At 40.1% G+C, this 25,004-nt stretch overlaps 1 protein-coding gene across 1 annotated transcript in view; it reads left to right on the top strand.

The window, feature by feature from the left end:
- The window catches only part of LRRC1 (leucine rich repeat containing 1), a 248,198-nt gene that overhangs the window by 37,586 nt on the left and 185,608 nt on the right, over window positions 1-25,004 (top strand). Inside the window, exon 2 of the mRNA XM_029595706.1 lies at window positions 23,063-23,180. Coding sequence (XP_029451566.1) covers window positions 23,063-23,180 — 118 coding nt within the window. The remainder of the gene's footprint in view (window positions 1-23,062; window positions 23,181-25,004) is intronic.

Genomic DNA, 25,004 nt, shown 5'->3' with positions numbered 1-25,004 from the left:
AAAAATACGGTACTTTCATCTACTAAAATCTTTACCTTTCTGCCCTCTATCTCTGAGGGACTGTTTGGGTGGGTAAATTCCCCTTTACTCCTGGTAAGGTGCCCTGACCGAAAGGAGAGTATTCTTCTTAGCAGCCCCCTTTTGTGATAACATCTAGTGTCGCCCCTCTGAAAACACCTGGGAACCTGTTATTACACCTCAGCCACCGATAGCGGGACGGTAGTCTCACCACAGAGAAGGGGGGGGGGGGTGTGATGTATGAAGGCTTTGGTTCAGGACTTTGGTTCAAGCAGTTTATCCCAGAAGCCTTTGCTCTTCTGATTTAACTGAACCTACCTGCATGCAATGAACCTAAGCTGACCTGTGTGTGTGTTTAAACACAGACAGAAGAGCAGTTTGAGAACTACTCTTGTACATGGGTATAACCAGGATTAATTGTCTAGTACCAACTAATTACATTAGAAGATCGGCAATAAATTTTGAAATACCTAGCCTGGTTTTTCCACACCAGTACATACTTAACAGTGAATACACCCAGAGGTTTCCCCCTGCATCTTGGACCCTGGCAGACTAGCGTCTCCTCCCATCTTTTGGGGAAACCACACCCTGGGGGCTGAATGGACCTTGTGACAGTGTACAGGAACTTAGTCCCAGGACTGAGTGAAACCTGCACGTCTCAGCATCCATAGAAGAAGATCTACTTTTGTAAGAAACTTGCAAGAAGTTGCAAAGTGGTTAGTGTGCTTGAAAGCTGGGAGCTGTGACCAGGATGGCGCCCAGCCAGGCAGCTTAGAGACCTTTTACCCCTGTCCCCGGAATAAGTATGCGTGACAGCATTCAAACCGGTACCCGGGCCAATACCTTAATAGCTCGGAAGAATCCGGGTACACGCCCACTATCCGCTTGCCATGAACCTGCAAGCCAGTGCACCCAAGGACCGACCTCCCCCCTCTCCCCCGCATTTTCCAGCAAGGGGGCCCAAACGTTCTGGGCGTGGTACCTTTCAGGTGACATGGCTTTCTCTTCAGCCCCGTGGCTGGACCCGTCTTCATGAGGTAGCTCCAACTTGTTCAGTAACTTCCCAATTGGCCCGGGTGCTCGCCGTACCCCTACACAAAAAAGAACCCCGGCTGCGACATTACATAAATATGCACTGCTGCCTAACATAATACTCTAGCATAATGCAAAAAACGGATCACAACAGGAACATGTTCTAACTAACCATTAACTGCTGTAATGGGGCCACGTCCTAGGTATGGCGTAACACTTGAAAAGCAGGTTAACACGAGTACATAATAGAGTTGCATGCTCTTTCCCTGATGCCCCTGTACTACATGCGGGATGGGTGGGAGGGAACGTGGTTGCCAACAAAAAGAATTTGCCCCGGGCAGTGCTGTGCCCCTTAAAGGCCACTAACACTTCATCAAAAGCAGCCAGAAGACTATTGCTCCCAATGATGTGCTGGCGGAGGGCTGGCGCTCCCCCCCCCCCCCCCCAAATCAGGTGTCACCTTCATCGGGGCCGGCTGCGGAGCCGGCTGGCCCTGATGACGTCGGAAAAGGGACACTGCTGCATGGCCGAGCGCACGGTCTGGCCCCAGGACACCTGTGGGCTCCAGGCACCTGGCAAGGGCCCGCACGTATCCTCACAGCATGCTCATCCTTGCTTGTATTGCTAGACAGCCAATTAACCTTTGATCCAGCTTCAGATAACCAGAAAGACTCTGTTCTTAACTTCCAAAATAATTTGTTAGATCAATGAATAGCATAATATGAAATGGAGTCAAGAGAAACTGTACAGATTCCAGGAATTGTTACAGTTTTGAGTTTCTTTGGATGCTTTTGTTGAATATAGTTGCATTTAAAGCTGGAACTGAAAATGGTAATAAGCAATGAGTTTCCTAAAGGAACTATGATGGAGAATTCAGCAGGAACTGGAAGCTTAGCTGAGAGCCTTTTTCAAACTGAAAAAAAACCTTCCTGAGGAACAGAACTGTGCTAGGCTGCCATAAGTCAAACAGACCAATTGGCAAGGTAGAAACACACACCGAATAAGAAAATGTAAAACAGGCAATGTCCAATCAGGAAGTTCAGAACAATCACAGTGCAGCTCTAATGACCTATTAGAGAAAAGGTTGAACACTGATTTGAACATTTCTTTACATTCTGCTTTTCAGCACTTCAAAGCAGATTACATTCAGGTATTGTAGTTATTTGTCTGTTCCCAGAGGGGCTCACCATCTAAGTTTGTACCTGAGGCAATGGAAGGTAAAGTGACTTGCCTAAGGTCACAAGGAACGGCAGTGATATTTGAACCCTGGTTTCCCTGGTTCAATGCCTGCTGCTCTAACCGATAGGTTTGATTTAGTTTCTTTGCAGAGTTATATGCCCTGCAAAGAAACTAAATTAAACAATTCAACAACAGCACACAGTGGCAGTGCAATAAGGAAAACATATAAAACACTAGGGATGTGCATTCATTTAAAATGAATGGGCATTCCAAAATGAATGGGGACCCCATTTATTTATTTTGGGATTCCTGAAACAAATGGAGGGGATTCCCTGAATTAAAGAATCCTATTGGTTCCATTTGTTTTGTTCCCTGTTCATTTCTTTGGGCCATTACAGTCCATGGCAGATAGAAACCAATGGGGAGAAGTAGTAATTATTAATTAGCAAGTTAGTGAGCCCTTCTCAGCGAGTCAGGTGTGAGGCTGTGTGGCTGTTGTCAAGAAGACCATAGCAGACACAACAAATCACAGTGATCCAACCTAGTGCTGCTCCCTGGATCCAATGATGCGGATCTTGAAGACTGAGCATAAGATGTACTGCGCATTTCCTTTGCAGAGATTTTCTTGGGAGGTTGCTGTAACCTGCCATACCCCTAATACCAGTATATCCTGAAAATCAATGCAGTGAAACACCTCAAATTTTAATACACAGTCAATAAAGGTGTAAAGTCACAAAACTCACTAATCACTCTTTAAAGATACTTATAATGAACATGGAATCAGAACTACCAAAGTGCTAAGATTTATCTGATATCTCTTGCTAGCAATGGGTTTCAGACATTTTCAAATAAAACACTCAATGATTTATCATTTGCCAGTTTGCTAAAGTATAATGCATTTCTAAATTTTATAAACTTTCCTCAAAACAATCCCCATATAGTAGAACAAATAATACTTAGTTTTTTTCCAAAAATTCACTGCTTAACAACATTTATATGAATTTTTAATAAAAGCCCATGTTTCAACGGGATGACCAGTCTTCCTCAGGGGTCATAATTATCTTATAATCTAACATAACCAACTCATTCACAACATGGCAGTGCCATTGGAAGATAATTTTGACCTCTGAGTGCTTTATTTAAAATCCTGAAACCCGTTGCTTGGCAAGAGACAACAGAGAAATCTTAGCACTTTGTTTCTGATGCCATGTTTGTTGTAAATATCTTTAAAGAGTGATTAGTGAGTTTTGTGGCTATACCCCTAATACCAACATAAGGGACATGCTACCACATGCCTACCTGCTGTACTCCAGAAAATAAAGAAAACTAGAAAATCAAGAAATGGAAGAGCCTGATTTCAGTTATAGAATATGGGGAAAATCCCACAAAAGCCCTCAGTTAGAAGGAAGAAAATACATGTACAAGAGAAAAGATGTTGAGGAGAAACTATTCTGGTATTCAGAATGAGGTAAAAGCTTCAGTAGGGAGAGACAACTCCTATAAAACCAGGAAATAAAGAAATGGCATAGTCTGTGTTGAGCTACAGAATATTGAAAAAGCTTTCAATATTCACAAATACTAGGAAAGTCACACGGAGGAGAAAAAAGTTACATGTTAACAATGTGACTAAAGTTTCAATCAGAAAGCAAATTACAGAAGAAACCCAGAGTGCCACCCAGCAGATCAAGTTCAAGCAGAGAATGCAATAAAGACATATTTAAAAAAGATACTTATCACAGTTCATTTTCTAGTATTGAATCTAACAATTGGCAAATGTGCTTCAACAAAATGCTTGGCATCTCCCATGTCACACTCCTGCTGCTATGTCCCTCATGCTAAACCTGGAGGGTCTTTTTGCCACTCAGTCTTTCTGCCATGCTCTGAATTTATACCTTGGAGTTCTTTCTGCTCCTGTGCCTTGCTGTTGTACCCTAGACCTTACACTTTGAGTTGTTCCTGCCCCTCTGGGGGCTGCTCTGCTCCTTTTATGTAGCTTTGGTATCTTGATGCCTCTCTTTGTACTGCTTGGCACCTTTTTCTGTGCCTTGGTGTTTTTCTTGGGCCCAAAAAACAAGAAGGAAGTCAGTCTAACAAAGTCGTGAGGGATGCAAACAAAAGGATGAGGCATGAGAATACTAAAAGTGCATCTTGGGTATTGATATAATCTGCTTTCAACAGCCCCTGAAGCAGCCCCTAACTGGGCAAAACTCAGGCCTAGAGTCGGGCAATTACGGAATATTGTTTTATTAATAAATCTTTTGAGGACACTTGATATCCTTTTTGTTTGGCGTTTTTCTTGCCACCTTTTCTGCTTTGTTCTTCCTTTTAGTGCCAATTTATCTCTCATGATGCCATCAAGGGTTTATGTCACTGTTGCTGGTTCCTTGGTGTGTTCTTCACACTAGCTTTTATTTACTCCTCTGATAATGTATTGGAGAGCTCTTTTCAATGCTGGTACCCCTTTGCCCATTTGTAGAGCCTTAAGCTGTTCAAGTAAAGTTTTGGTGCCACTTTGCCACACTCTAGGAAGCTTGGAGTTTTCTCCCTTCTGATGCTTTCTTTCCACAAGTTTTATGACAATTGATGAGTGCCAATTCTGAAGCCTGATATAGGCTGCAGTGCTTCCCCCATTGACTTTAATGGCAAACAAAAACAAATCAAACTGGAAAATGAATTAATTTTGTTGTTTTTTGAAACTAAAGAAACAAATTGATGTCCCAATGAAATGAAAAGAAACAGATTTTTTTCTTCTGCACATCCCTATAAAACACACCATGACAAAACAGTTAGATTTTACTAGTGACGTGTTCTTTTTTTTTCTTTGCATCTTTGTGATTTTGTGTGTGTATATAGTGCCATACAAAGATTACCCCATTACTATACAATGGCTTGTTTGCTTCTTTCATATTTAATTTAAGTATTTTGGTACTGAAATGATAGTTGCTATATAAATGAGTTCTTATAACAAAAATAATATGTAGGTCTCTAAAGCAAACACTTTTTAAAGGTAATCAGTATCTATGGGGAGTCTGATTTTTAAGAGTTAATGTGGAAAATATGGATTTCAATATTGGTAGAAGTAATGTATGGTACTTTTTTTTTAAAGCTGGCGAATAAGCATCTGTTTGACTATGTCAGAGGCAGTGTAAATGTGTAGAGAGAAAACCAAATAATTTCTCATTGGGTACAAATAAGTCAGAGAGCAAAAGTAGACTTAAAACAATGCTTAAATTCCAGAAACAGAACTGAGAAAACAAAATTAGTTTCAGCTGTACTAAATAACTGCTACAGTAGAACTGCAGTGGCACAATTTAAGAGAGTAGGTCAGGAGGAATAACTAATTTATTCTCTACATTGGTAACATAGTAAGAACGGCAGAAAAAGATGAAATAATTCGTCCAGTCTGCCCAGCAAGTTTCTTATGGTTTTAATTACCGCTCCGAGCAGGTCAACCCCCTGCCTTCTGTTAAGGGTAGTAATATTAACAATCAGAACCAAGCAACTGTCAAACCCATAACAAAATTACTGCTAGTAACATTTTAACAGGGTGAGCAGCCTTCTTGATGATTCATACAATGCTGCTGCTTGAATATGCTTTGCTTTTGGGCTTGGTTGAAGAAGCAGTATTTAGTATCTGTGTATCAGATGCCATGGACCGTAAAAGTCAGCTGATTTTAGAGAAAGAAGCACCTAATAAAACAAGGCATCAACCTGTGTGTATAGACTGTGAGCACAGTATTCTTGTATTGATATCTCATTTATATTTGTCTCATCGTTGCAACTTACAGAAACATGTCTCATAGTCTCATCTCAAGTCCTAAGGTCTGAAGTCTCATCTGTCGTAAATCACATGTTCCTTCTCACTGTTGCTTTAGTATAGGATAATACTAATTATCCTTTGATTTAACTAGTTAGCTATTACAGTACAATAAGCTGGCATATACTGAGGACGGACGGATGGACAATAGTTGATTAAAGATCATTTGATTTGAGGAGGATACTCCTTAATAATAATAATAAAAAAAGTCATGATAGAAGGTGGAGCCTGAAGTCTAGTGAGACAAGGTGGTTAAGAGTGGGAATCTTTGTCCTCTCCCCACTGTCAAAGATTGATATCTAGCTTTGATTTCAAGCATTTAAAGCTTCTCATTATCCTGGGGTATATTGAATAGTTACATCCAAACAGTGCTAACAAACCATGCCCACAAGCTGCTGCTGCAGTGAAAAACTGAGCTAAGTGTGCACATAAACAATAAAAGACAAAGAAAAGCAGTGATCAGACAGTAAAGTTCACTAGAGATAAAAGAGAAGAGGAGGAGAGAACAAACATAATAGAGAGACTTACAAGAGAGCATAATAAGAAACCCATTAATACTTATCTGTAGACAGTCAATTTATTATCTCAGGAGTTTGAAGTAGCTATAAAATAAAGCAAAAATCAATTCTTGAGTTTACAGTAAAGAATAAAGAGCAAAGATCGTATAAGAGAGAGAACATTTGGAACATTCACTTCTCCGATAATGGTCAGTAGTTTGTCAGAGGAACCAGTTCTGTAGTAAAATCTTATTTGAAAGATAAAATGTGAAGTTTCTTTGATTGTAGCTTGCAAATGCTTCATTGAAAATTGTATTTGCTTGCTGTTGAGTATTTTACATTATATACTTGGTGGGGGTGTGGCACTTTTATGTCTGGGAGGGTATAGAGTCCAACAGGATAAAGATCATACAAGAGACTAAAAGCTCAGAATCTATATGGGTAGAAATCCCATGTGTGTTGGGTAAGAGTATAATGATAGGAGTATACTACCGTCCACCTGGACAAAATGGTCAGACAGATGATGAAATGCTTAGAGAAATCAGGGAAGCAAAATAATTTGGCAGTGCAATAATAATGGGAGATTTAAATCACCCAGCTCAATCAAGGAGAGTCAGTGGTTAACCACACAATATAATCAATAAAAAAGAAGTGGAAACCAAAAATTACATATAGTATAGCCTAGAAGGTGTCGGCAAGTCTGACGTTGTGAAACTTATAAAGTAACCAACCGGTCTTCTAATCATCCACCTTCAAAAAAAACCTTTAATGCAAAAACTATTTTTTTGCTATATTTATGGATTTTCTTAAAATGTCCTCTGAAATGGACATAGCATCTCGATGCCTCTTCAACAAAGACAGAGGAACCGAAGCTGAGGCTTATGTCTCTTTAAATATTGAGTTGTCAGCTGTCAAGTCTTTCAAGAAATGGTGATGGATGAGGAGAGCTGTCAGTGAAGACTCACGTTTTAATGACGTCATAACATGATCAAATCTAAACTAATAACTGGAAGGGGGACAATAAGTAAATCTGCAGCTCTAACACTAAACTTTCAAAAGGGAAACTTTGATAAAATGAGGAAAATAGTTAGAAAAAAACTGAAAGGTGCAGCTGCAAAGGTTGTGTTCAACAGGCATGGACATTTTTTAAAAATACAATCCTAGAGGCGCAGTCCATATATATTCCACACATTAAGAAAGATGGAAGGCAAAACGATTACCGTCATGGTTAAGAGGTGAGGTGAAAGAGGCTATTTTAGCCAAAAAAAACATCCTTCAAAAATTGGAAGAAGGATCCATCTGAAGAAAATAGGATAAAACATAAGCATTGTCTAGTTAAGTGTAAAACATTGATAAGACAAACGAAGAGAGAATTTGAATTGAAGTTGGCCATAGAGGCAAAAACTCATAATAAAAACTTTTTTAAATATATCCGAAACAAGAAACCTGTGAAGGAGTCGGTTGGACCATTAGATGACAGAGGGGTTAAAGGGGCTCTTAGGGAAGATAAGGCCATTGCAGAAAGACTAAATTAATTCTTTGCTTCCGTGTTTACTAATGAGGATGTGGGGGAGATACCAGTTCCGGAGGTGGTTTTCAAGGGTGATGAGTCAGACGAACTGAATGAAATCGCTGTGAACCTGGAAGATATAGTAGGCCAGATTGACAAACTAAAGAGTAGCAAATCACCTGGACCTAGGGTACTGAAGGAACTCAAAAAGTGAAATTTCTGATCTGTTAAAATTTGTAACCTATCATTAAAATCATCCATTGTACCTGGAGGGTGGCCAATGTAACCCCAATATTTAAAAAAGGCTCCAGGGGCGATCCAGGTAACTATAGACCAGTGAGCCTGACTTCAGTGCTGGGAAAAATAGTGGAAACTATTCTCAAGATCAAAATCGTAGAGCATATAGAAAGACATGGTTTAATGGAACACAGTCAACATGGATTTACCTAAGGGAAGTCTTGCCTAACAAATCTGCTTAAGAACATAAGAAAATGCCATACTGGGTCAGACCAAGGGTCCATCAAGCCCAGCATCCTGTTTCCAACAGTGGCCAATCCATGCCATAAGAACCTGGCAAGTACCCAAAAACTAAGTCTATTCCATGTAACCATTGCTAATGGCAGTGGCTATTCTCTAAGTGAACTTAATAGCAGGTAATGGACTTCTCCTCCAAGAACTTATCCAATCCTTTTTTAAACACAGCTATACTAACTGCACGAACCACAAGAGGGGGAGGACTGATATTAGCAGCAAAAAAAGAACTAAAATTAATCTTACAGAACTCCTATTACACTTCTAATCTCGAATGTGCTGTATTCAAATCGAAACAGCTACAGATCTGCCTAGTTTACGCCCCACCTGGGCTTCTGGAATCAGACCCTTCCCCCTTAATAGAAATCATAACCAAAGATATCAAATCAGAAATTCCAGCCATCATCTTGGGAGATTTTAACCTCCACATTGATGTGACACCCCACTCCGCCAATTGTGAAACATTCCTGTCAGCACTCAAGGCCCTGGGTTTCACACAAATTGTTAAAAATCCCACCCACAGAGCTGGCCATACTTTGGACTTAATCTTCATTAATTCAGACCTCACTCAAACCTCCCAGCCCCTCTGCTGCCCTATCCCATGGTCGGACCACCAGATGATCACTACGGATCTATCCATTAAAGAAAACCCAGCGGCTGCATGGAAAACTACAATTAATTACAGAAAACCTTGCACCCTGGATGACCTCAGGTCTCATTTATCAACAGAACTGGTGAATCTTGATCTCTCCAATGTAGATGCTGCTCTCACCTCCTGCCACAACAGCACAAACAAGGTAGCAGATACATTATGCCCTTTAAAAACTAAAAACTTAGACCCCTCCAACAAAAACAAAAAACCTTGGTTCACACAGGAACTGAAAAACATCAAACAAGAACTAAGACGTAAGGAACATTTGTGGCGCAAGAGACCCTCCCATTCTACCCTAACGGATTACAAAAAATACATGCACAACTACAGAAACTCCATCCTCCGTACAAAAAAAGACTATTATGCTAGTAAAATTCATAATTTTATGTTTGATGCCAAAGCCCTGTTCTCCTATGTCACAGAGCTCACGAAACCTAACTCTCCAGTAATCCCAGATTGCCAAGCGCAATCTAGATGCACTGAACTGGCACAATTTTTCGAAAATAAAATCCTCAATCTAATAGCCCCCCTGAATTCCCCAAACACGAGACCACCGTCACCCTTCTACTCTGACTCAAACCAGAAAGCAAACTTAAAAGCCTTCGAACCTACCACTTCACTTGAAATTGAATCCATTCTCAAAAAGATGAAGCCATCCTCACACCCGGCTGACTCTATTCCCTCAAAATTACTGCTCACCGTCCCAGAAACCATCTCTAAGCCTCTAGCAAAGATTATCAACTGCTCTCTAACACAAGGATCACTACCTGATGTCCTGAAACTCGCAACTCTTAAACCTTTACTCAAGAAACCTAACTTGAACCCAACGGACCCAGCTAACTATCGCCCCATTGCTAACCTTCCTTTTGTCGCCAGACTCATGGAAAGAATTGTGAACAAACAACTGTCGGATTACCTAGAGGATCACAAGATTCTAGCTCCCGCCCAATTCGGTTTCCGCAAAGCTCTCAACACGGAATCTCTTCTCATCTCTCTAACGGACAAAATCCTCACAGGCCTCGATAAAAAGACCCCATACCTGCTAGCACTACTTGATATATCTGCAGCTTTCGACACGGTGAAGCACTCCATCCTCATCAACCGCCTCACAGACATTGGAATATCAGGAACAGCCTTGGAGTGGTTCAAGTCCTTCCTCAATAACAGGAAATACAAGGTCAGAATTAGCAACATAGACTCGCACCCTGTCAATGCCACTTTCGGAGTTCCCCAAGGATCCTCCCTATCCCCCACTTTATTCAACATTTACCTCCTCCCGCTCTGTCAGCTTCTCACAAAGCTAAAGGTTACTCATTTCATTTACGCAGATGACGTTCAGATCCTGATACCTGTCAAAGAATCAATCGCAAAAACGCTCACTTTTTGGAACAGCTGCCTACTGTCTATTACCACCCTCTTTACTAACCTTAATTTAGTACTCAACACATCTAAAACAGAACTACTACTCATCGATCAAGAGGACAAGAATCATGCTCGGACGCTCCACAATCTCTCTTCACTACAAATATCTACTACCACAAATGTAAGAGATTTAGGAGTAACTATAGACAATCGGCTGAATTTAAAAAAATTCGTCAACAACACAACAAAAGAATGCTTCCATAAATTACGCATTCTAAAAAATCTGAAACCCCTCCTTCACATGCAGGACTTCCGAACAGTTCTCCAAACCATCTTATTCTCAAAAATAGATTACTGCAATGCCCTTCTAATCTGCCTCCCAGCTATCACCACCAAACCATTGCAAATGCTACAAAATTCTGCAGCAAGAATATTAACCAACACCAGTAGAGGAGATCACATCACTCCCGTCCTTATGTATTTACATTGGCTCCCTATCAAATACAGAATTCAGTATAAAGTGCTAACCATAATCCACAAAACTATTCACTCTCTAACCTCCCTCGAACTATCCTTCCCTCTGCAACATCACTCAACCTCCAGACCAATGAGAACAACATACCTAGGTACCCTCTATGTTCCCCCCGCCAAGTCAGCTCTCAAAAAACGAGCATTCTCTATTGCTGGACCATTACAATGGAACAATCTGCCCTCGGAACTCCGAACAGAACCCTGCCTGCGGACGTTCAAAAAAAAACTGAAGAACTGGCTCTTCTCAAGAGCATTCACTTAAAGTTCCTTACCTGACCCTACTTTACAGAACTTAGGTTCAAACGTGACTAACTGACCAAAATGTCCCCGTAACCTTTATAATGTACTCCCTGTGCTGACTATCATGTTTTTCCTTTTTTGATTTTCCCCATATTCCACTCGTCATGCTTGTTCAACTATAACTCTATTCGCATACAATTTTGTTAATTATGTTCATATAGTTTTGCTGTACAATCTTTTGTTAAATTAAGTTCATATTGTTTGATGTAATTTCCAAATGTTGGTTCACTGTAAACCGAACCGATATGTACTTGTACATGATCTTCGGTATAGAAAAGTATTTAAATAAATAAATAAATTCTCTGGCAACAAATTCCAGAGTTTAATTGTGCGTTGAGTAAAAAAGAACTTTTTCCGATTAGTTTTAAATGTGCCCCATGCTAACTTCATGGAGTGCCCTCTAGTCTTTCTACTATCCGAAAGAGTAAATAACCGATTCACATCTACCCGTTCTAGACCTCTCATGATTTTAAACACCTCTATCATATCCCCCCTCAGTCGTATAAGAGAGAGAACATTTGGAACATTTTTTTGAAGGGGTTAATAAACATGTGGATAAAGGTAAACCGGTAGATGTGGTGTATTTGGATTTTCAGAAGGTGTTTGACAAAGTCCCTCATGAGAGGCTTCTAAGAAAACTAAAAAGTCATGGGATAGGAGGCAGTCCTTTCGTGGATTACAAACTGGTTAAAAGACAGGAAACAGAGAGTAGTATTAAATGGTCAATTTTCTCAGTGGAAAAGGGTAAACAGTGGAATGCCTCAGGGATCTGTACTTGGACCTGTGCTTTTCAATATATATATATATATATAAATGATCTGGAAAGGAATACGATGAGTGAGGTTATCAAATTTGCAGATGATACAAAATTATTTAGAGTAGTTAAATCACAAGTGGATTGTGATACATTACAGGAGGACCTTGCAAGACTGGAAGATTGGGCATCCAAATGGCAGATGAAATTTAATGTGGACAAGTGCAAGGTGTTGCATATAGCGGAAAATAACCCTCGCTGTAGTTCCACGATGTTAGGTTCCATTTTAGGAGATACCACCCAGGAAAAAGATCTAGGCATCATAGTGGATAATACTTTAAAATTGTTGGCTCAGTGTGCTGCAGCAGTCAAAAAAGCAAACAATGTTGGAATTATTAGGAAGGGAATGGTTAATAAAACGGAAAATGTCATAATGCCTCTATATCGCTCCATGGTGAGACCGCACCTGTAATACTGTGTATAATTCTGGTCGTCTCATCTCAAAAAAGATATAGTTGCGAATGAGAAGGTATAGAGAAGGGCAACCAAAATGATAAAGGGGATGGAACAGCTCCCCTTTGAGGAAAGGCTGAAGAGATTAGAGCTGTTCAGCTTGGAGAAGAGACGGTTGAGGGGGGATATGATAGAGGTCTTTAAGATCATGAGAGGTCTTGAATGAGTAGATGTGAATCGGTTATTTACACTTTCGAATAATAGAAGGACTAGGGGGCATTCCATGAAGTTAGCAAGTAGCACATTTAAGACTAATTGGAGAAAATTCTTTTTCACTCAACACACAATAAAGCTCTGGAATTTGTTGCCAGAGGATGTGATTAGTGCAGTTAGTGTAGCTGGGTTCAAAAAAGAATTGGTTAAGTTCTTGGAGGAGAAGTCCATTAACGGCTATTAATCACATTTAACATAGAAACATAGAAATGACGGCAGAAGAAGACCAAACGGCCCATCCAGTCTGCCCAGCAAGCTTCACACATTTTTTCTCTCATACTTATCTGTTTCTCTTAGCTCTTGGTTCTATTTCCCTTCCACCCCCACCATTAATGTAGAGAGCAGTGATGGAGCTGCATCCAAGTGAAATATCTAGCTTGATTAGTTAGGGGTAGTAACCGCCGCAATAAGCAAGCTACTCCCATGCTTATTTGTTTTACCCAGACTATGTTATACAGTCCTTATTGGTTGTTTTTCTTCTCCCATGCCGTTTAAGCAGAGAGCCATGCTGGATATGCATCGAAAGTGAAGAATCAGGCACATTTGGTTTGGGGTAGTAACCGCCGTAACAAGCCAGCTACTCCCTGCTTTGTGAGTGCGAATCCTTTTTTTCTTCTCCCCTGCTGTTGAAGCTATGCTGGAAATGCGTGATGTATCAGTCTTTCTCCCATGCCGTTGAAGCAGAGAGCCATGCTGGATATGCATTGTCTTAGGGAATAGCCACTGCTATTAGGGAATAGCCACTGCTATTAATTGCATCAGTAGCATGCAATCTTCTTAGTGTTTGGGTAATTGCCAGGTTCTTGTGGCTTGGTTTGGATTCTGTTGGAAGCAGGATGCTGGGCTTGATGGACCCTTGGTCTGACCCAGCATGGCAATTTCTTATGTTCTTATGTTCTTATATTATGTGAATATTTAAACTTAAAGTGATTTATTTGATTTCCATGAAATTCATCTACAGTGTCTTTATAAGAATTGCCTATATTGTTGCCAGCTTAGTTATCTCCTAAAATTTATTTACTGGAGTGTCATTCCTTTATTTTTAAACTGTGAACATCTGGTGAACTATTTTCAACTCAAAAACATCTAAGTGGAAAACTCCAAAGTCTGAAACCGGCGACCATAATCGTAACCATGCAAGAAAATAGTTCCCCACCTAGGAGATTTACATGCATTCTGGTTATTCTCATGGAGAGAATCTTTTGTCTACTGAATAATTATATGATAAAGGATTTTAAAAAGCCTTGCCAATTTCTCAACAGTGAAGGAAGAACTTTTGAAGGACACGACCTAAGTTGCTTAACGTTGCAGCATCCTTACTGTGAGTTTTGCCAGCATCATAAAGCACATTGAAGCTAAATGAAAGGAGATTGCTGGCACTAGGCATGCAGAAAATACCTACTGCCTGAGTCTGGCTATTTGCTTTACTATCAAGGCAGATGGGGATTTCATTTTGGCCCAGTGTCAACAATTCAGGAATTTCATGCTCTGGTTACTTTTGGAAGAGCTTTCCAAATATTGTGGTTGACTCTTGACTATTTTTGAGGTTATTCACCTGGTTGATTGTAAACTAAATTATATGAAATTAAGCTTTAAATCAAAATAGATTGCATGTAATTCTAGTTGAGGGACACAACTTGAATGATACTAGCTTGTAGCCAAAAAGTATTTGAAGCTTTTTTTCTCATTTTATATATTGCTGTAGATTTTTTTTTTTTTGTTCTAAGTATTGTTTTCTAAATTATTTGTGTGGTATGTATCCCGTGGGAAGGCAGCATTTTACTTCGGATCTTAACTATGGGCATTTAGCTATAGTGAATATTTGTTCTCTTGAACTATTAACTGCAGTGGTGAAAGCCAAATACAATAAATATGAACAGTCTCAATTAGCCCTCCTCTCACTAGTAGAGGACTGCTACACTAATTTATACTGCTCTTTAACATGATTGGGGCCTGGCCCAGTGACTCACTGGTAAGTGCTATGAGCTGTCCTCAGTAGCTAACAAAATATGGGCTAATTAAAAAAAAAATTCTAATGTAATGCTAAATAAGTTAAAAATGGAACACCTTGTGATTTTAAACAAATCTCATTTCCCTAGTACATTCTTAAACAGGTGAAAAAAGCCAATTCATATGAAAACTTGGTTCGGCTGCAATTAGCAGTATCTTAAATATAATCACTGGCACAAAAAAACACTTGAACAATTTTTGTCATTTGTGAATAGTTTGTTTTGGTTGAAAATATAAGCAGCGATCGCCTCAAATGCATGGACGTCACAAATATACTCCTTGCACATAAAACATTATTAAATGTATTCAATTTACATTGCTTCCTTATCAAAATCATCGCTCCTTATACGTCCCAGCAAAGGCCGTATTTCACCAAAGTTAACTTCATCAGGGGAAATATGTTGGCTGGGAAAGCGATAAAAACTATGAATATCTCTTAAGCAACTTATCTTATTGTAGATCTGGGTTAAAAATAAACTTTTCAAGCCTTATCATTGTAGATTGGACTTGAAAAATATTTTCAAGCATTCCTAAAGGAGCAACGAATGTCTTATGTCCCTAACTATGCTATATTGTTTCTCATTGCATGCACTAAATGCTCTTCCCTTGACAACTGTTCTTGTTCTAACAGCCTCAGAACAAACCTTACAACCACACTGTTTCTAATATATCTCTCTTCATTCATCATGCAACTGCTCCCCTGTCCTCTAGGAACCAATCATTCCTGACCTCTCAAAAATTGGGCAGGCTATGTTGGCAGAAGGATTTGCTGCTCTATTTCCTGATTTAATCCAGTTGATTGCAGAGTCTGCCATTTAAAACTGAAAGTTTTGTTCACATTGCTGTTGGCATGTAGAAACATCGCCTCCTCAGTTTAAAATAGTTATTTGTCATACAGTGAGTTAAGTTCTTCTGTAGTGTGAGAGACAGCCAATGCTCAGTGAATGGCGCTTCTGTTTGTTTATTTTAGAAATCCAGCTTTTATGTTCCAAGGTACGAGTTCTGATTTGACATCTGTATATTTGTCAAATATTCAGGAATCTCATGTTTTGGTTACTTTTGGAAGAGCTTTCCAAATGTTGTGGTTGACTGTTGAGGTTATTCACCTGATTGATTATAAACTAAATTATATGAAATTAAGCTTTAAATCGAAATAGATTGCAAACAGTGGGATAAATAACTTGAGTAGAACAGTTCTAGCGATCTGGCAGGGCATATTGGAATTTTAATAGAAACACAGAAATGATGGCAGAAAAGGACCAAATTATCCATCCAGTCTGCCCAGCAAGCTTATAGTAGTAACTACTGTCCATACAAGCCACCTTTATAATTATCGGTTTCCCGGACTGTCAGTCAGGGCCCTTGTTGGTTGCTTTTTGAGTCCAATTCCCCATTATCTCTTGCCATTGAAGCAGAGAGCAATGTTGGAGTAGCATTAACAGCATAAAGGCTTATTGATTAACTTGCCACACCAGCAAGTTACCCCCATGCACTCTTCTTCATTCCCATCCTCTAGCCTTAAGGGATCCACAGTGTTTATCCCATGCCCCTTTGAAATTTTTTACCATTTTTGTCTTCACCATGTCCTCCGGAAGGGCATTCCAGACATCCACAACCCTTTCTGTGAAGAAATATTTCCTGACATTGGTTCTGATTCGTCTTCCTTGGAGTTTCATTGCCTGACCCCTAGTTCTACTGATTTCTTTCCAACAGAAAAGGTTTGTCATTGATTGTGCATCATTAAAACCTTTCAGGTATCTGAAGGTTTGTATCATATCTCCCTTGCACCTCCTTTCCTCCAGGGTATATATATTTAGGTCCTTCAATCTCTCCTCATAAGTCATTTGATGGAGACACACCACTATTTTGGTCGCCCTTCTCTGGACCACCTCCATCCTGTCTCTGTTCCTTTTTGAGATGTGGTCCCCAGAACTGAACAGAGTACTCCAGGTGAGGCCTCACCAAGTACCTGTACAGGGGGATTATCACCTCCTTTTTCTTACTGGTTATTCGTCTCTCAATGCAGCCAGGCATTCTTCTAGCTCTTGCTATTGCCTTGTCACATTGCTTCGCCATATTCAGATTGCTAGACACTATCACTAATCTAGGATGAATAAAACTTTATATCAGTTGTCACACACAGTACATGACCCATGTTTAAATTGACCTTTTTGTGTCAGATTGTAAGGAAGATGGTAGCATCACTAATATAGAGTAATCATATTTTGGAACATCCACAGTATAACACACAGAATTTATGAATTAAATTACTCAAACTATGGTTGATTTAGAGTTGGTTTTAATCAGAACAAGGACTCATTCAGTTTGTCTAACAGGTTTTATTGAGAGCTTTATTAATGAAAATATACAGCAATTGATATAACAATCGTTTAGGTGATTTAGAAAGATAGAGGCACTACAGCTTGTTGATCAGAAGTTTGCATAGTTTTAATTCAGAGCAATCAGAACTATCTATCCACAAACCTAAAGGTAACTTCAGACCTCTGAATTGTTAGTTTTCTCACAAACAGGCCGATTCTGTAAAAGTCACGGGAGAGCGCTAGGGACGCACTAGTGTCCCTAGAACTTCTTTTTACCGCGGGCCCTCATTTAAATATTGAATCGCACGCACAGGCCCCTCTCCTGTGCGCGCGATTCAGTATTTAAATGAGGGCCCGCAGTAAAAAGAAGCGCTAGGGACACTAGCGCGTCCCTAGCGCCTCATTTTGGACAGGAGCGGCGGCTGTCAGCGGGTTTGACAGCCGACGCTCAATTTTGCAGGCATCTGTTCTCAAACCTGCTGACAGCCATGGGTTCAGAAACCGGACGCCGGCAAAATTGAGTGTCCGGTTTTCAACCCACGAGGCGCGGGCCGATTTTAAAATTTTTTTTTAAAATTATTTTTTACTTTGGGACCTCCAACTTAATATCGCTATGATATTAAGTTGGAGGGTGTACAGAAAAGCAGTTTTTACTGCTTTTCTGCATACTTTCCCGGTGCCTGCAGAAATTAACACCTACCTTTGGGTAGGCGCTAATTTCTGAAAGTAAAATGTGCGGCTTGGCTGCACATTTTACTTGGTGAATCGCGTGGGAATAACTAATAGGGCCATCAACATGCTATTAGTTTCGGGGGGGTTGGACGCGCATTTTCGACCCCTTACTGAATAAGGGGTAAAGGTAGCGCGTCAAAACGCGGGTTAACAGGGTGTTCCGCCGGAGCGCACTGTACTGTATCGGCCTGTATGCTGGTAAACAGCAGTTAAAGGAGACAGCTTTTCTCATTGAATGTATCAGCGTCTGTGTGCATATGTGTGCAGGTCTAGTGGCTTAGCTGAGTGCAGGCATTGAGTTGGCGTCTCTCTGCCCCAGAGATCAGGCTAAGGTGCTGGCAGACTTCTGGTCCCCTGAGATGTAGACTATTAATTGGGGAGAGCTCTTGGATGGCGGGAACCCCTAGCTCCTTTGTTTCACTTATTTTATAGGAGTTCATTTGCTTAATGCATGCACAGTCAATGCTTATGATGAGGGCGGGCCAAGCTCAGCTCTCTGATTGGGAGTCACACACTCTCTCTTTTTATAAAACTGTTCATGTTAGCAGAGAGACCTGCATAGTCTCAAAATGCCATTATAAACAAGTGTCCTTCAATCAGTATTAAAGCCCTTTATTTCAACAGAGCTAACAGTAGACAAACTGGTGACCATGCCAGGATAGGATTTACAACCTATGCATTCCTTCTGCAAGGCCTGCATTTCTCAGTCTCAGTACAAATAGAAGAATGTCCATGATGCTTTGCAGATAATCTTCGATTTTGTTAGGTTCAGAGAGAATGAACTCCTTTAACATATACTCAAAAATGTTGGTCTGAATTATCCCTACAAGATGATTCCAAACTAATATAAATGAAAGATTCAAGGACAGTAAAAAAAAAAAAACACCCAAAAAACTCCTACATTTTGCCCTCTTTTTTTATAGGCAAACATAGAATGATCTTTAAAAATAGCAGATAAAACAGTACTGTAAATTGACAGTTACTGAGTCTGGCTTTGCTCCCTGGGCCAGCCGCAGCATTCGGAGCCCCATAAGTGGGGGAGAGGGAGTGTCATCTGTCATAGAACAATACAATCTGGTGGCCAAACTCGGGGCCTGTGTTATCCCAGCTGTGGTGGGAGCCACAGTTAGTGATATGAGTTGGGAGGTGAATATAAAAAAATAAGTGACCCTCAGCTCTTGGGGAGTTGTGAATGGATTCTCATGATATGGTAGTCTGGTAGAAGCCTCTTACAACTAAACTAGAAGCTTACAGGAGCAGCCAAAACTTCTGGGACAAAATAAATATTGAAAATATTGTTTGTGTGAAGGGACATTCTTTCTTTGTTTATTGTAACATATTTTGAGCGTATCCAGAGAAAAGGGAAGGATGTTCCTGGCTTGCTGATATCAGTTTGCTGTACCTAATAGTTAAAGAGAGAATGTACTGCTCTTCAGAAGCAGATAAGAAACCACATTATCTGTGCTAGGATAATGGATACACTTACATTCATCAGTGACCCAGTTCAGACATTTTACAATCTATGGTGATTTACCTGGAAATCTTTCCCACTGTCCCAATCCATGTCTGTTTGTTTGCTTTGTAAAAAGTGTGAATTTGACCATAGAAATGCAACCCCCACGGCAAGGAAGACTTCAGAGGCGCCCTCTGATGATGGCATGGCTGGGTATTTAAATCCCAGCTGAGCTCCAAACCCATGCCTCGGCAGCATGTCGTCCTGCCTAGTCTGCATTGTGTGTTGCTACTCTTTATGCCTCATTGCCCTGCTTGCTTTGGTGTCCTGCTAAGTTTCCTTGTTCCTGCCTTGCCTTGTTTCCCATCGTGCCTCCCAGCCTTACTCCTGCTTTGTCCTGTGTCCGTCCTTCCTTGTTTTGCCTGTCCTTGCCTGCTGCCTGTTACAGACATCGACTCCTCCTTACCAGCTGCCTGCCCTGATCTCAGCTTGTACCTGGATCCTGTCTTCTCACTACCAGCCCTGGACCACTGCCTGTACCTGGACTCTCTGACTGCTCCTTAAGGGATGCTTGTCGGCCCCTGGAACCCAAGGACTTAACCTGCGGGGAATCGGCTGGTATAGGTGAAGCTCCAGTCCCAGTAAGGCCGTGTCCACCAGCTGTTGACGTGGACTTGGTTTGCCCATTAGGCTGCATCAACCACACCACAGTCCACGGGTTCCCATCTGTGAAAGAATGGTGCCCCTGCAGAACTGACTGACACAGTAGACTGTAGGAAAGCAAAGCACTTGTTGGGAACCTAAATGTAACGAGGTTATTACACACAGGAATGGTAATCCCCAAAAGTAGGCCGTAGCCTGAAGAAAAGAGGATACAATTGAACCAAAGCCACATTATGTAATCATCAAATCCAGACATCTTTTCTGTCTTGCAATTGACCCCAGAAATTTAAATTCCACTGCTGTGCTCCCTAGAACCACTATTAGTCAGTACCACGACTTTTCATTGTTTAAACTGGAAAAGAGACCCATCAGCTAATCCTCAAGTTGTAAGGTCTGCAGTTTTGTAATTGGAATTCTTTTCCTGCCATAAAACTTTTTTTTTTTTTTTTTTATATCATTGGCTAAAACCCGAATATTTGTGTACATACCCAAGGTTAAAAGCACTAATCCTCTGCTACAAAGTGGCAGCAAATCGTTTTGATTAAAAAAAGAGAGTATGGGAGCCATAGTTCAAGGTCTGTGGTTTGTGTGTGCATTCTAACAAAATGGTATCTGACAGCTCACTCGTTAGCAAAAATAAAATAATTTTCCTGGTGGATTTCAAGAGGCCACCTGCTGCTCATTTTCAGAGGTCTCGCAAGAATACAGAAATGGAAACAAACATTCAGGTCAGCTGCATAAAACGTATTTAAAAAAAGATATATGAGGATATTAAAAAAAAATAAAAAATAAAATCCAAACTACAATATAATTCAAACACTGTGTCCCATACAAAATATTTAAGTTGAAGGATTTTTTTTTTAGTTGGGTACTGGGATATTGGGCACAACACAGGGCTGCATTTAATTTGCTGTGCTCTATGTAGAGCTGCAAGAACATTTCTTATGATTTAGGTTGCATTTTTAAAATACTTTGCAAAATTTGAATGCAGATTAAAGTGCAAGTTCATATAGAGCAAAGAAATACTATAAATAATTACTCTAACAATCACTTTCAATAAACTGTATTTTCTGTGCATTCCTCTTCTGTTACTTTAATGTCTTCCATATATATATATATTCATCAGTTCAGCTTTCATATCTTATCAGACAACGGCTGCTGTTTTGGCAGATGACTGCCCCAGGGAAAGATATCAAAGCATAACTACTTGGCTTATTACAATTTATGTTTCACTTCCTCAAGCAATAGTGTTTGAAGTGAGTTACAATTTTAATTTTTTATCATTCCCTGCTCTCATCCCATTAGGTCATGTCCAGCTCCTCATCCCAACAGTTTGCTGCTCCAGCTCCAAAAGTTTCCCTCACTATAACTCCCACCAGCAATCTCCCCTCTCCAAATCCCCAAAGGCATACAGAGACTTGCTTGACTGGTGCTCACTAAGGCTCCACAAATTTCCAAAAGTTTTATTTGGTTTTTTTTATCTTTGATGTTCATAAATAGCCGCTGTTACTGACAGCACTTTATCAACCTGCAGCTGCTTAGCATACATAATACCATCATAGGATGATATCTTTTTTTTGGACATTGTCCTAAAAGAATTCTTTAAAGTTATTCAAAGAAATAGTAGTAATTGGAAAGTATTTCAACTTAAAATGAAAACACAGACATTGACCTACTCTTTCTCCCCTTTTGGGACCTGAGGTTGGTCGGCTGCCTGAAAATGTCAGCTACTTGGCCATTTCATCCCCAGATACTGCATAATCTGTATAATATAACTTAAGCCCGAGGCATATCTGAGCGGAAGGTCGTTGACCAGTCTTAACCAGCCATGGGCCATCCTTGTTAGAAATGAGTACATGGGGCCAACTCGGTGGTCCTTGGCTTGATTCCTACCTCAGGTGTCCTGCTTTTCGGGTTGGTCAGGGCTGAGGACGCTGCGGAGGCAGTGCTTACAGCCCTTTGTGTGGGGAGGAAGAGAGGGGAGTCCCGGTCATTGCACAGCGGCAACTCAGTGTCTGGATTTATGGCTTTTGATTGCAGGATTCCTGAAAGAGCTCCCATGGCCCTCGGCTGAGGACTATCGCTGTGATGAGTTGGGAAGGGATATAAAATGGGGGGGGGGGGGGGGGGGGAATGGTTACTTTACTTTGATGGTTAGGAACCTTCATTTTCAGTTTTATTTATCCTGGAAATGTATCTGCGCTTATTACAATTGACCACAAATGATATTAATCCACTGATTTTTGTCATGTTTTTGTTCTTGTAATAAACCCTATTGAATTTCTGGGAGAAATTAAATAAATAAATAAAAAAAGGAACACAAAGGTTCCCTATTGATGTTCAAGTAGGGCCGCATGGAAATCGGAACAACTCTGTGCACGCAGTTGGGCAAAACCAGGACTGGATCAGCCTGTTTAGGCTGACCTGGATGACGTGGCGATTTTATGGTTGGATAATAAGTCAATAATGGTACTAGTGAGAAGCGCATTGTGCCTCCCCCACGCTTCCTTAGTAGAAGCCATTACCTTTTTTGTTTGAAAAAAAAAAAAAAAAAAGTTGTAGACACCCTGAGTTTGTTACAGCGTAAACAAATAGATAACCCAGAGATCATACATCTGGCTCAGATTCGTGAGACCCATGTTCTTGTTAGAAGGCTTGTTGTCAGTCCATTATTGCAAACTTCAACAAAAGAAAACCAGCTCCACTGGTCTCATCTTTGAATTGCTACCCTTTAAGGATACTGAAAGTGCTTACAGAGCAGGTTCTTCTGTCTTCAGCCAGTTGAGCTGTTTCTCCCTCTCCCTGTACTAAGCATTATTGATAGTTTGGCTATTTCTGGCAAGAATGATTGATTGTATCAATGCTTTCTGTTGTGGCAGTGTGGAAGGAGGATAGAAATGTACTTTTAGGGACTAATTTGACAATAATAGTGTGCTGCACAAATAACTGAAATATCTCTCTCTTTCTTTTTCAGCCATTTTTCCAGCTTATAAAGTTGCGGAAACTTGGACTTAGTGATAATGAAATTCAGCGACTCCCTCCTGAAATCGCAAACTTCATGCAGCTAGTAGAACTTGATGTCTCTCGGAATGGTGAGTGAATGGATTGCCAAAAATGTGACGTGGTTTTTCTTCCGGAAAGCTCTTGATGCATAGTTAGACATCAGCACAGTCAATATTTAGTTAAGGCCACATAATTGCCTGGACTCGGGAACAGAGAGAGGTTATGCAAACAACCACAGTATGCCTTTCACTACAGTGATGGCACGCAAGGACAAGAGACATTTTTCATTTTAGTAATCTAAAATAGAGCAGTGTTAGAAAAATGTTACAGAAGAAGCACATACTTTACCACTGCTCTTTTCTGTGCTGATTATAATACAGGAGATATTTTGTTTGAAATCTGAAAACTGATCTGTCGATTTGCTTGACCAAAAGAGCACTCGTTAGTTCACACGTGCTAGTGTAACTTCCTGGAGAATGTAACGGCGCAGTCTACATGTGACCTTATTTTGCAGCTGTTGGAGACATTAAGTTGATATTCTATTTTAAAGCAGAAAAAACTATGAAAGAGAAATGACTTTTTTTTGTTTTTTACATTTGAAAATGTTTACTGAGGTTACGGATACTTGTACAATAAAGGGTGCCCTAATTTATAAAAGTATGCAAGTATTTGTAGTTATATGTGTGTGTGTATGTATCTATCTATATCCAGTTATTTCTTGAGTATAAACCATAGTAAATCATGCATCCTACAGAAATAAGTGAAAAAGCTCAGACTCCCATTTTATATAGAAGATTAAGAGAAACAAAACTAGAATCATCTACAAATATCGTTTCAGGTGGGCAGGCACATTAAGGCATGGTATTGAGTCTATAAACTTAACAATGGAGATAACCTATGTGTTAGTTTTTTTGTGATTTAGCACCTCCCAGATTCTTTACAGCCAGTCGGAGGAGCTTTAGGTTACTGTACATCAAATGAATAATTTTAGAGAGACCCAATAAGAAAACTCCCAAGGTTCCAGGAGTTTTGAATCATCTTCCAAAATGTGAAACTCATAATTACCAGGTATGGAAGAGAATCCATTGAACCACATTCTCTTCAAAACTGCTGAGGAGATTGGGTAAAATGTATACAAGTTGATACTTGGATACCTGCCCTCATTCTCTCTCTCTTACCAGTGAGGCTTGTAGAAGTGTTTCACTGCAGGTCCTCCCTGGTTTATCCAGCAAAGGGGTAGGGAAAGGAGGCGATCAAATCTGTGAAATATCGTTTTGTTCCATGCTTTAAAAAACAAAAGAAAACAAATTAAATCTCTATGGTTTTTTTTTTATGATAGAATGCTTAAGTGCTGTATGGCTTAGAAAGATTCTTAAAGTTGGACTGTTGCTTTTAAACCAAGATTTATTTTCCTAGATTTTAGATTATGAAGGAGGGGATGGACTTGATGCTATATGAAGAGAGTTACCAATAAAAAACTCTTGTCATATCATTCCTTATTCATCCAGATCTTTGAGGAATTTGGTTTGGCCTATCTTGTTACACACAGACTATCCCATTTATGGTTGCTAGTATTTTATACCCATAAAGATGTCCTGTCTTTTTTGTGAGCCCTGGGCTCTCTCCAGTATTTGTCACTCTTTCTACAGTTTTCCCGCCAGGAGTATGTTCTATAAAGAACATTGCTTGTTCATTGTTTTGGGATGCTCTTCTCAATTAAATACAAAATGGGAGAAACCCCTTCATGGATAGGATCCTATCGAAATGCTCAATATGCCAACATTTGAACACTGCCTTTTCCAAGTCGTCCTCGAGGCAGATTACACTCAGATTAGCATTAAATTAGAGTTACAATAGTATTGCATTTTGCAAACCTCCTATGGAGCAAACGTGATGGGGAAATAGGTAAGATT

Source organism: Rhinatrema bivittatum, chromosome 3 (assembly GCF_901001135.1).
Source record: "Rhinatrema bivittatum chromosome 3, aRhiBiv1.1, whole genome shotgun sequence".
Taxonomy (NCBI): domain Eukaryota; kingdom Metazoa; phylum Chordata; class Amphibia; order Gymnophiona; family Rhinatrematidae; genus Rhinatrema; species Rhinatrema bivittatum.
Note: the sequence above shows the minus strand (reverse complement) of the source record. Positions and strands in the feature narration are given on the sequence as shown.